This window comes from Anguilla rostrata, chromosome 1 (assembly GCF_018555375.3).
Source record: "Anguilla rostrata isolate EN2019 chromosome 1, ASM1855537v3, whole genome shotgun sequence".
Classification (NCBI taxonomy): Eukaryota; Metazoa; Chordata; class Actinopteri; order Anguilliformes; family Anguillidae; genus Anguilla; species Anguilla rostrata.
In genome coordinates, this window is record NC_057933.1 from 76,774,095 (window position 1) to 76,786,594 (window position 12,500).

The 12,500-nt window shown below is 48.6% G+C and overlaps 1 protein-coding gene across 2 annotated transcripts in view; it reads left to right on the plus strand.

The window, feature by feature from the left end:
* Window positions 1-3,404: 3,404 nt before the first annotated feature.
* Window positions 3,405-12,500, plus strand: part of rcan3 (regulator of calcineurin 3) — a 50,264-nt gene continuing 41,168 nt past the window's right edge. The window contains exons 1-2 of one of the 2 annotated variants that reach the window (XM_064302167.1): window positions 3,405-3,615; window positions 4,604-4,911. In XM_064302167.1, the coding sequence (XP_064158237.1) occupies window positions 4,711-4,911 (201 nt within the window). In that variant the 5' untranslated portion in view covers window positions 3,405-3,615; window positions 4,604-4,710. The remainder of the gene's footprint in view (window positions 3,616-4,603; window positions 4,912-12,500) is intronic. The other variant, XM_064302180.1, reaches the window with a different exon arrangement.

Here is a 12,500-nt window from a genome sequence, read left to right on the forward strand (position 1 = left end):
TGAAACACTTGAGGCCACCCATGGACATAGGGGAACAGATGGGGGTAGGGGTAGGAGTAGGGGTATGGATGGGGGTAGTGGGTTGGGCTATGAGGAAGATGGGGGTAGGGATGGGGTTAGGGGTTTGGGGTAGGAGTAAGGATGGGGGTAGGGATGGGTTAGGGGTTTGGGTAGGAATAGGGATGGGGTAGTGGGTTGGGGTAGGAGTAGATATGGGGGTAGTGCGTTGGGGTAGGAGTAAGGATGGCGGTAGGGTTGGGGTTAGGGGTGTGGGTAGAAGTAGGGATGGGGCAGGGTGGGTAGGGGTAGGAGTAGGGATGGGGTAGTGGGTTGTAGGTAGGGATGGGGGTAGTAGGTTGGGGTAGGACTAGGGATGGGGGTAGTGGGGATGGGGTAGTGGTTTGGGGTAGGACTAGGGATGGGGGCAGGGGTTGGGGTAGGAGTAGGGATGGGAGCAGGGATTGGGGTAGGGGTAGGAGTAGGGATGGGGGCAGGGGTTGAGGTAAAGTAGCAGCAGGGTTTGGGGTGGGGTGTGGGTGAAGGGGGGAAGCGGGTAGAGGTGAGGGAGGCTGAGTTGTAACAGCACTGGAATGCCAATTTTTCAAGCGCAGTCATGGCAACACCTGGTTACACATTAACTGCGATTTCAGGCACAGACAAAAAAAAAGGCTTCATTGTTTTCCTTTTATTAAACAACTCTGGTTTAAACTTAAGGGAGATTCTACAGAAAATCTCCAGGTGAAAACAAACCGTTATGTAGTTTTCATAATAAGCAGAATGTAAAAAGTGAATTAGGCCTGTGCTGGACCATAACAGAACAGACTTACAGGATGGCTTCGCCCCGTTCTCTACTCAGTTCTGTCCGAAAACTAGACCCCCCCCGACACCTCTGCTTCAGGCTTCCTGAGGCAAAGGTAGCTAATACAGGACGGAGGACTGTTTTAAGTAGAAAGCATGTCCATTCAGTAGACAGTGAACCTTTTTATTTTTATCCTATTTGCTTTGTTTATCTGTGGTCATGTTCATTAATAAGTGCCAAACCACGATTGTGGTATTGTCTCAGATGGGAGAGGCAGATTAAAAAGACTAACAATACTCTCTGCTACCTGCACACATAATTCTCTGCTACAAATGTTTGATCAATAGAGAACAGCGAGACACAAAGATGCACAAACTGCAACAAGTTTAGCAGTAGGTTTTTAAAAAAAAAAAAAAACCCTCAAAAACCTCAGAACTGCATTACAAGTGGAACAAGACGATCCTTACCTCCTAAACTAAGGAGTATGCGTTCCAGGTCTTTTGCACTTTCGGTGTTCAAGAACAAATTTAAACCTGAGGTGTGAACTCCTGTTGGGCTGGTTGTAGAGCATGTCCTACCTGTGTCCACTTGGGAGGCGTCAGTTGGGGGGTTCTTGGACTTGACTTTAATGCTGGATGAACAGCCCATGGTTTGTGAGACCTCGTGGATTCGCGCGGGTCCGTGTTCTGCTGGCCAGTCCAAGTTTCAGTTCCTCTTCGGGTCCTCCGCCTCGGGTTATGACACCGCAACGCGCTCACACACCGCTGGCATCTCTGCTTCCTGTCCGCGGACTGAAACCCCCCCTCGGTGCCGAAATGTGTGTATGTATGAGGATGTTGCCTGGTTCCCATTACCTCCCACTGCGGTTTTGCAATTCAGTGAATGAAACTCGAATTGTTTAATTATTCACCCGGTTAATGGCGAAACCGACCGGCACACAAGGCTCAAATGGGAGTGATCCAGCTCTGCAGGGCCTGGGGAGTTACTGTGTGTAAGTGCGACCCCCCCCCCCCCAGCAGCCCCATCCCCCATTCCCCCCCAAACCCAACCTCCCTGCGACAGAGGTGTGTTTTATGGCTATATTTGGTGGGTTAGTGTATGTATCCGTGTGAGAGTGTTTATGTGTGAATGCGTTTGTGTGTGTGTGTGTGTGTTTGTGTCTGTGAGTGTTCTTGTGAACGTGCTTGCGCACATGTATGTGTGTCTGTGTGTGTGTGTGTGTGTCTGTAGCTCGGCTAGTTCGCTAGTACGCACAGTTAGAGTGCAGTAAAGCGAAGGGCTCTTAGCAGGTTACCGTGACAACAGACGCAACTCTCAGGTTGGTAAATGACGACGTTGCCCTTGGCTAGGGGGCAATTTCGCCTTTGGCTGACTGGCAACGCGCATGCCTTTGGAGTGAGAGGCCTCGGGTTCTCATCCCACCCTGTGCGAGCTCTATGACTCGTAACACTGGAACTGGAGCTGGTGCGTGCGTGCGTGCGTGTCCGTGTGTTTTCGTATGTGTGCATGCTCGATTGATTGACGGCCATGATATACGGACAATGTGACCGGCCCGCTCCTGAGAAAATTGGGACTGAGGGAAAGCTCAGGGTCAGTGGAATGGGGGCACTGTCATCTTGAAATACACCCCCCTCTGCAGGAAATGGATGCTGTAAATATGGCGTGAATGTGATTAGTCGGTAGCACCATGACATAAAAAAACCTTGCCTTGTAAGGATGTGCGTGCACCATATCCAGTTATCCATGCTATGAAAATGCGCCCCACACTGTTGTATTGCCATGTTTTCATAATTCGCTGGACATTATCTGACATCCCGCCAAGTTACGACACGGGAGTGAGGAGCCTTGGACGTGTTACGCTAACTCGGTTTAACCATTCAGACGACGTGCTCATCCACATCCCGTTGAGCGGCGTGTCACGACTGCAAGTAGAACTGACCGCGGGCACGTGATAGTGCGGATCCACGCTAAAAAAAAATTTTTAAAACCTGCCTGAGTGCTTCTCAATTGATCCACGTTCCAACCTGTCGTCTCATGTTCTGAAATATGATGTATAATGGTCAATAAATTATACACACAAGTATTACGTACTTTAAACGCGTGACATCCACCAAGCCAACAGTGTTTTATGCATGCATGCCGTTTAAAGTCAAAACCGAGAATATATCGGGCAACCAAGGTTGTTCCTGTTCTACCATATACCGAAAACGGGTGTCATTCTACATATTTGTAACGTACAGCGTGTTATCAATTTTCGTTTCCTTTTTTATTTTGCGAGTTAAAAAAAAACGTTAACAAAGTGAAACGGAACAAAAGTGAGCGCAACAGGTTGAGGTTGTGTAACGGTTGGAAGATGCTTGAAACAAAGGATAATAACCTTAACCGTTATTGCAAGTCATTCGGGGTTATAAGCACCAGGTAGCACCGAATTTGACACCCTATCAATCACTATTCAGGCAAGTTGAAAAAATATTTTATGGTGAAATTTTCTGTTTACCGAGCGGTCGCCACCAATCTTGAACTCCAGCATCCTCCCCCTAGCTCTGTCCTCATTGGTGGAAAGGAGGGAAAACTACTATTTGATTGGTCTAATAAAGATGTATCGCGTGGTGATGTAGGCTGCACCTGCAAATCGAACCATAATAGAAACAAATGTGTCAGGGGAAAAACGGAATTAAGTTTATGTTCACGAAATATATAGCCCTTAATGTAATAATATAAAGAAAGTACATGAAGTGTGGCACGTATTACGCGCGTTTACGTATTCGGTGAGGCCACAGTGGAACAAGAACTGATCGGTTGGACCAGTGAGAGCGGTAAGTAATTCAGCAAGCCAGCTTGGTGTTCTTGTCGGTGTTTTATATCACTTTCTCTCGTTTCAACATCAAACGGAAAAGACCCCTGTTTCATCACGCGTCAAAGCGGCACGCGTCGTTCATATTCGCGAGCGTTGACATTACGTTGTCATTTTGACATTGAGTGTTCTGTGTGACGGAGGTCAGCGTGCCCAGCTAAGCTCGTTTTATCCCACCGTAGTGATGTAAGAACTTTATTATGCGCGTTTATTTTCAGCGTCCTGCGGATAGCTTTGGTTACGCCCAACTTACTCTAGGTTTTGAGTCGATTACATATGTGTTTTATGTGAAATAAGTCCAGATTAAACAGCAAACAATATATGTAAATATCTCTAAACACCGATTAACAACGTGGCATTAGAATATGGTCTGTTTTCTGGATTCCAGTCATAACGGTTCCAAACCGAAGTGAATATTCTACCCAAAGGGTTTGTGTTCAACAATGTAAGCTGTTTTTCTTTTCCACTTTTCGCTCCGTAATGGCTGTCGTACTTCAGTTAGCAGCTGTGAAACGTTAGACAAGTCCTGGGGTTCTGAATATCAAACAAGACAGCCATACTGTGACTGGTCTGGACTTGCTGTTCATGCTAATAGCGATAGCCTACAGTTGCAAGCTGTCATTTATAATACATCCTATTTTCAGTTCCATTGTCAGACCACCAGGTGTCACTGTGAATCGGCAAAACGCATCTGTTTCTGTTCCGTTGCTTTGTAGATCTTAAAACAATAGTAATACTAGTAGACGTGGTCGTGGCTGAATACAGGTACAAAAAGGGAAAATTCTTCTTGTTAAAGAAAGCTATTAATAGAATAACACCTACATCATGCTATGTGTTATTTCACATATCAGTTGAAGCATTTTGTCTTTCAAATAAGGAGGGCAGACATTTAACTTTAAACTTCTAGTATTAATAAGAGATCATGCGACTGGATTCTATCTCTCAACCAGGTCAAATTTGGGGTCCCTTTGCCCCCTCACCATCCCCCTCCCGCTCCCCTCTGTGACCCTTTCCTGACCCCTCGGTGACCCCGCGGTGACCCGTGCCCTGGCTCGTGATGCTCCGTGAGGGAGGCAAACCGTGGAGCAACGGCTGCGAGGCCTACAGCAGCGACCCCGAGGAGGAGGAGGAAGAGGAGGAGATGGTGTTCGGGGAGAACGACGAAGATGCCGAGGAGATGATGGACCTGAGTGACCTGCCCACCTCCCTGTTCGCCTGCAGCGTTCCCGAATCAGTGTTCGAAGAAGACCTGCACCGGGTCAGCCCCGCTTCCTGTTTCCTCCTACTTCCTGTTTCCCCTGCTTCCTGTTTCCCCCACTTCCTGTTTCCCCCGCTTCCTGTTGCCCCTTACTTCCGGTTTCCCCTTACTTCCTGTTTTGTTTTCCCACTTCCTGATAGATCTGTCCTTCTAGTGGTACTTCCTTTAAATACAGTACAAATAGCTTTTGTTTGGTTAACGTTGCACCTATTGATTATAAATGGCCCTCTGTGCCTTGTTGCTTTTCAGTTGAATTGAATTGTTGGTGACTCTAAATTGCCCATAGATATAGAGCGTGTAGGTTGTGTGTGCCCAGCGATATATTTGAGGCCTGTCCAGGGTGTATTCCTGCCTCTCGCCCAATGCACGCTGGGATGGGCTCCAGCACCTCCCGCGACCCTGCCCAGGATAAGCGGGTTTAGATAATGGATGGATCCTACCTAGGAGAAGCGGGTTTAGATAATGGATGGATGGATGGATGGATGGATGAATTGTTGGTGGTGCCGTATGTTAGGGTTCCTCAGAGCAACACGGGTGTTCTCCAGTGTAGTTCATCGCTCTGTGCAAGAGCCATTACCAAACGATCGTCGGGTACTTTCTCTATTCAGTGCGAGTTTTTATTCCCTACTGGGGAGGTACACTGGCGCAGGGCAGATACAGGTCGGGGCACGGCCTTCCGTGCGTCTTTCTGTCCTTCCGTTAGGTAACACGCCAGGGGTGTGCCTGCGGTGGGTCGCCATGGCATCGCCCCGACTCTGCTTTCTCTGGCGTAGCTGCCGGCGCGGAAGGGCTGCGGCGAGCGCGCTTTAATTATGGGATGCAGTGTGTGTCGGCGATGTGCCCGCTGACCTCGCCGTATAGACGAGTGCTTTTGGGGTTCGAGTTCCAGCGGCTGGCTGCCTGTCGTTCGGGGCACGGCCTGTAGATGGCGCCGGGTGATCTCTGATGCGAGCCGAGCCGTCTGATAGGACGAGCCTCCTCTCTCACGTCCTTTCGGCTCCGCGCTCTGTCTCCGAGATGCCGTTCAGCATGTGAAGCACAGCGGCGTTTGAACTAAACGGGAAGGGATCTGTTCTGACCTGGCTTGGGGGGTTCAGTGTAGCCTAATCCTGAATTCACAATGCAATAGTTTAAAAAAAAAATTTTTTTTTAAGAAAGTGTACATTCATATGTGTGTGTGCGGGCTTGTGTGTGTGTGGGAGTGTGTTTGTGTGTGTATGGGTGCGTGCGTGTGCATGTGAGTGTGTATGTGTGTGCATGTGTGTGCATGGGAGTGTGCGTGTGTGTGTATGTGTATGGGAGTGTGTGTGTGTGTGTGCGTGTCAGTGTATTTGGGTGTGCATGTATGGGAGTGTGTCTGTGTCTGTGTGTGTGTGTGTGTGTGTGTGTGTGTTTGTGTGTGGGAGGAGGGGGTGTGTATTAAGATCTCAGAGTGACATTGTGTCTCAGCTGTTCTCCGTGCTGCTTTTATAAATGTGACGCATCCAAAGGACAACGCAGTAAAAATCCTGTCGAAACCCTTTGGGCAGAACAACAAGCCCCCCCACCCCACCCTCCCCATGAGTACTCCTGCATCAGCACCACCCTCCAACCAACCAAACCCCCCCCCACCCCCTCCCGCTGACACCCCAACCTGCCATCGTCCTCAGAAACAGGAAGTGCAGCCTGCTGCCAGATGACATCATCGCATCATCACTGGCAGTGGACCCACACTGGGCTCTGATGTGACTCACTGTTGTTGGCCCAGTGTGTGTGTGTGTGTGTGTGTGAGTGTGTATGTGTGTGCATGTGTGTGTGTACTGTGTCCATTGAAGCATACCAACCAAATCCTTCCCCCTAACCCCCACCTCCCCCACCCCCCCCGAAAAAAAACATGTTTAGCATTTTAGTTAGGACTGAAAGCCCCTTGGCGCCAGCAGTGATTGGGTGTGGGGGGGTGGGGGGTGGGGGGGTGTGGATTGGGACATGGTGGTGTTACATTTTTATCTGTCCCCCTGGTCAGTTCAGAAGTGATGGTGTTATTTTTTTTTATCTGTTCCCCTGGCCAGCTCAGAAGCAGTGGTGTTGCATTTATATATGTCCCCCTGGCCAGCTCAGAAGCAGTGGTGTTGCATTTATATATGTCCTCCCGGCCAGCTCAGAAGCAGTGGTGTTGAATTTATATATGTCCCCCTGGCCAGCTCAGAAGCAGTGGTGTTGCATTTATATATGTCCTCCCGGCCAGCTCAGAAGAAGCAGTGTGTTGCATTTATATATGTCCCTGGCCAGCTCAGAAGCAGTGGTGTTGCATTATTATGTCCCCCGGCCGCTCAGAGAAGTGGTGTTGCATTTTTATATGTCCCCTGGCCAGCTCAGAAGCAGTGGTGTTGCATTTATATATGTCCCCCTGGCCAGCTCAGAAGCAGTGGTGTTGCATTTATATATGTCCCCCTGGCCAGCTCAGAAGCAGTGGTGTTGCATTTATATATGTCCTCCCGGCCAGCTCAGAAGCAGTGGTGTTGCATTTTTATATGTCCCCCTGGCCAGCTCAGAAGCAGTGGTGTTACATTTTTGCGTGTTCTCCCCCTTTCCCCTCAGAAGAAGCACTGAGCTTGCATTGGGGGAGGTTGGTGTTTAGGATGGGGGGGGGAATAATCCAATTACTCCCTCTCTCTTTGGCACACCCAGCTGGCGTGGTGTACGGGACTCTCTCTCCTCTCCAGCGGCCAACCAGCAGTGGGGCTAAAATTAGCTCTACACATCCCCTCCGAATTAATATGTTGGGCTTTGTGAATTTGGCTGTCTTGCACATCGCCCCCCCCCCACCCCCCCACCCCCTACCCCCAACCCAAACATGCCGCCCACCACCGCTCTTCCCGCCTTCCTATTAAAGCGCGGTAAATATTTCCAGCGTTCCGTTCCGTTCGTTATCTCTCTCTTTTCATCTTCGGCCGCCGCGCCTCCGGACTCAGCTGATGGACTGCCGGGGCGAGCGGGCGAGCGGGCGAGCGAGCGAGCCGGGGCCTAAAAATAACCTTTCAGATATTTATTCAAAGGATTAAACACTGGCAACCCAGATGGATTATGAAGATCAAACTTTTGACAAATCCTTGATGATTTTTCTGTATTCTCTCTCTCTCTCTCTCTCAGTCTCAGTCTCTCTCTCTCCCTCTCTCTCTCTGTGTAGAGGGAGCTGGCCAGGCAGCAGAGATGGGGGTGGGGTGGGGTGGGGGGGGCGCAGGGTTTAAATGCTCTGTACAAAGTACTTTATTCCTTTCCGTTATTGTCAGGCCTTGTTCTGGATGGATGCGCTGACCTGTAACAGGGCGAGGAGGAGGAGGAGGAGGAGGAGGAGGACAGGCCTAGATTCAGCAGCTCGACTGGGGCGGATCAAGAGGCCTGTCCCCGCCCCCTTCCGAGTCAGGAGGCATGTCATTGGCTGGCTGACTTCCAGATTCATGACACATTTCCTCAATGTTGTGGGAAGGTTCTAAAAAGGTTCTGGCTGTGTTTGTTTTGCCTGGAGGGCCCAGTCGTGATTGGACGTTCTGTACGACAGCGGATGTGATTGGACGGTCTGTATGACAGCAGATGTGATTGGACGGTCTGTATGACTGCCAGTGTGATTGGACGGATTTTATGAAAGTTGGTATATTTGGACGGATTCTATGAAAGCTGGTGTGATTGGAGGTTAGTGACAATCCTTAATTAATTGCTCCTACGAGATTAGCATTTAGCATGAAAAGAAAAGAATTGAAGATTCCATAATGCACTCTTAAATTTATGATGTCATAATGCTCTCTTAAAGTTATGATGTCATAATGCACTCACTGTGACAAAATGGCCTATTAATCTGCTCAACTCTGCGGTGTGGTGCCTGCAATTGCTGTTTGCGGAGGATGAGGAGGACGAGGAAGAGGCTTGAATGTGAAATAGAGAATGCAGAAATGGCCAGCTCCTGATTGGTTGTTCTCGGTTTGGGCTCCTGCCCAGAGCACAGCGCCCCCTAGAACAGGGTGCAGGTGTTGGCACACAGCCACACCCCTTTGGGTTTGTGGTTTTTTTTTGTTGTCCTCGAGCTTCTATTTTTATATGTAGTGGCCCAGTTCCTCAGGGAACAGGAGGGTGGAGGGCAATGTGAAGGTCACCCACAATGCACTACACACACACCCCCATTTCCCTGACCAGCTTTGCAGCCTCCTATTCTCTCTGAAGGAGATATGTGTATAATGTAGTTTTTTTTTTTTTTTCCTATTTCATTTATCCTTTATTTTGCCAGGAAACCCCCCATTGAGGTCAAAATTTATTTCAAAGGGGGTTTTGTTTATTTATTTCCATACTTTTTCTTCAAATTTGGAATGGCAGCTGGCACTGGTGGGTCTGTGTTACCAATGGTTACGGCTCTGCTCTGTGGATCTGTGTTACCGATGGTTACGGCTCTGGTCTGTGGATCTGTGTAACCGACGGTTACGGCTCTGCTCTGTGGATTCGGGAGAGAGCAGGCCTGCATTTCATCAGCCAGCTTGTGTTTTCCGGACTCCTCTCTGGAGTCTGCGGAGTCGAGTCTACTCAGTCGATTCTGTGCAGTCAAGTCTGTGCAGTGGAGTCTGCGCAGTCGAGTCTGCACAGTGGAATCTGCGCAGTCCAGTCTGTGCAGTCCAGTCTGCACAGTGGAATCTGCGCAGTCCAGTCTGTACAGTGGAGTTTGTGCAGTGGAGTCTGTGCAGTCGAGTCTGCACAGTGGAATCTGCGCAGTCCAGTCTGTGCAGTCCAGTCTGCACAGTGGAATCTGCGCAGTCCAGTCTGTACAGTGGAGTTTGTGCAGTGGAGTCTGTGCAGTTGAGTCTGCACAGTCGAGTCTGTGTGCTCCGGTCCGGGGAGTCCAGTCTGCGCAGTCCAGTCTGTGCAGTAGAGTCAATGTGGTAGACAGCATTGTAATGAGGGGTCTCTCACAGCTAATAACCAAATGGGCTGAGCATGTTTATTGCTGAGGTATTAAACTGTAGCAGGGTGTGCCACCACACCCAATGCTGGGAAACTGGGGAATACATTTTAATGTTTCATTTTTCTCCGTCGTTCTGCACCATTTCACTTCAGGTCCAAACTCTGACCACAAAAAAAAAAAAAAAAAAAAAGGAACCATAAAAATAATCAGCGTTTATTAAGGCTGTGCAGGTTTAGCTCGGACAGTTCAGCCGTGTTTTACTTGATTAGATTTAATCACATAACTGATCTGACCCACATGGAGCTCTGCATTCGCACTAATGGACGTGGTGAGTTAGGTAACACGTCTGCAGGTAAGTAGCGCAGCAGAGCTTTGTGTGCGTGGTAAATGGTAAATGGACTGCATTTATATAGCGCTTTTATCCAAAGCGCTTTACAATTGATGCCTCTCATTCGCCAGAGCAATTAGGGGTTAGGTGTCTTGCTCAAGGACACTTCGACACGCCCAGGACGGGGTTTGAACCGGCAACCTTCCGACTGCCAGACACGCTTATCTGATTTCGCCTATACGTCTTACCTCCTGAGCTATGTCGCCCCCGTGCAGGTCTAGGGTCTTGTGTTTGTGGCGTTAGGCCCTGGGAAAAAACGGCATAACGACGGGACGCCTCGCATCGGGACGCGCCGGCGCTTCCCCGGTAACCGTGGCTGCGCGTTGACCGGTTTGCGGCTGCCTCGGCGGCCCTCCGGCACGAGCGGAGGCCGCGTGCCTGGAGAGGAAGACGCTTTGCGGGGTTTGTGCGCGTGAACGCACACAGTCGCGCAATCGCACAGTCCGCGTGTTGCCCTTTCACCCCATGTTGTGGGGCGACATAGCTCAGGAGGTAAAAACGCTTGTCTGGCAGTCGGAGGGTTGCCGGTTCAAACCCCTGCCCGGGGCATGTCGAAGTGTCCTTGAGCAAGACACCTAACCCCTAACCCCTAACTGCTCTGGCGAATGAGAGGCATCAATTGTAAAGCGCTTTGGATAAAAGCGCTATATAAATGCAGTCCATTTACCATTTACCATTCACACTCTATGTGGATAGGCGTTCCGTCGCAGTGTGTTCCTAAAAACTACCTCTTTATGTTGTTAGGAGATGGTAGACATAATAAATGAATGCTTTTTTTTTTTTAAATGTAGATTTTATTTTTCATTTTTATGTGTGGTGAATTCGGACAGTATTGTCAGTCAGTCTGGGAGAGAGTAGTTAGAGCTTGACATGAGAGGGATGGTGCAAGCTTATTGAGTCGCTGATTGAGTTTCCCTGGATGACAATCCGGATGATATGTGCCACCCTACAGGGATTCTAACACAGTACACCATAGAGTATCACCACTGGTGCAGACCAGGCAGGAGTAGACCATAGAAGGTCACCATTGGTGTGGGCAGGAGTAGACCATAGAGTGTCACCAGTGGTGTAGGAAGGATATTGACCATAGAGCATCAGCACTGCTCTACTGTGCTGTTTAGTCTGTAATGTAGTAATGCGTTGATAGTGATTACTCTCTTATGTAGTAATGTACTGGCTGTGATTCGTCTCTTATGTAGTAATATATTGGTTGTGATGAATCTGAAATAGGTTCACAGTTTCCTCCACACCGCGCTTGCAGTGGACACTCTCCAGAAGCTTTCTGCAGTGTTGTCTGAAAACGTCTCTGGCGAAATTTTTGAAAAGGAGGGGAGTCGACAGTCTGTCGACTGCTTAAGTTTTGTTTTGACATTTTTTAGTTTGTAATCAGTAATTCTCCAGTGGTAGTGAGGGGAATATGTGTCTATAGTTATTTTGACAGGTGCACTAAACTAGAAAATCAATTTGCCCTTTATTTGCCCCTCATTCGACTATTTTCATTGCATTCGTCGCTCTGCTACTGTTTCTCTTTTGTCCGTCCACATAAGTGTGCTTGGAGGACCTGTGGGGCTGCACTCAGTAATCTTCCATAGAAAGGTTTGTTTTCCCCTCCCTCCCTCCCTCTGTCTCCCTCGCTTTTCTATCTTTATTTATTAGGTATGAGCGTGCATGCTTTTTATTTACTTTGTCTCACTGCCAGTGGCGTTTCCATGGGGATGCCGCATTGCACGGTGACCCGGTTCGGCAAAAATAAGACAAAATGTATTCTGGTGCGAACACGAGCTGGTGTTGTGCAGGTGATGCTGGAATTACGGTGTAGGATGGGTGTAGTGTTATATAATCTGTTATATAATGCTGATGTTGTGGTATAGCGTACTGATATTGTGGTTTAGAATGCTGATATGGTACAGAACGCTGATGTTGTGGTACCGAATGCTGATATTGTGGTATAGAATCCTGGTGTTGTGGTATAGAATGTTGGTGTTTTGGTATAGAATGCTGGTGTTGTGGTATAGAATCCTGGTGTTGTGGTATACAATGCTGTTGTTTTGGTATAGAATGCTGGTGTTGTGGTATAGAATTCTGGTGTTGTGGTATACAATGCTGTTGTTTTGGTATAGAATGCTGGTGTTGTGGTATAGAATTCTGGTGTTGTGGTATACAATGCTGTTGTTGTGGTATAGAATGCTGGTGTTGTGGTATACAGTGTTGATGTTGCGGTTTAGAATGCTGCTGTTGTGGTATAGAATGCTGGTGTTGTGGTATACAGTGTTGATG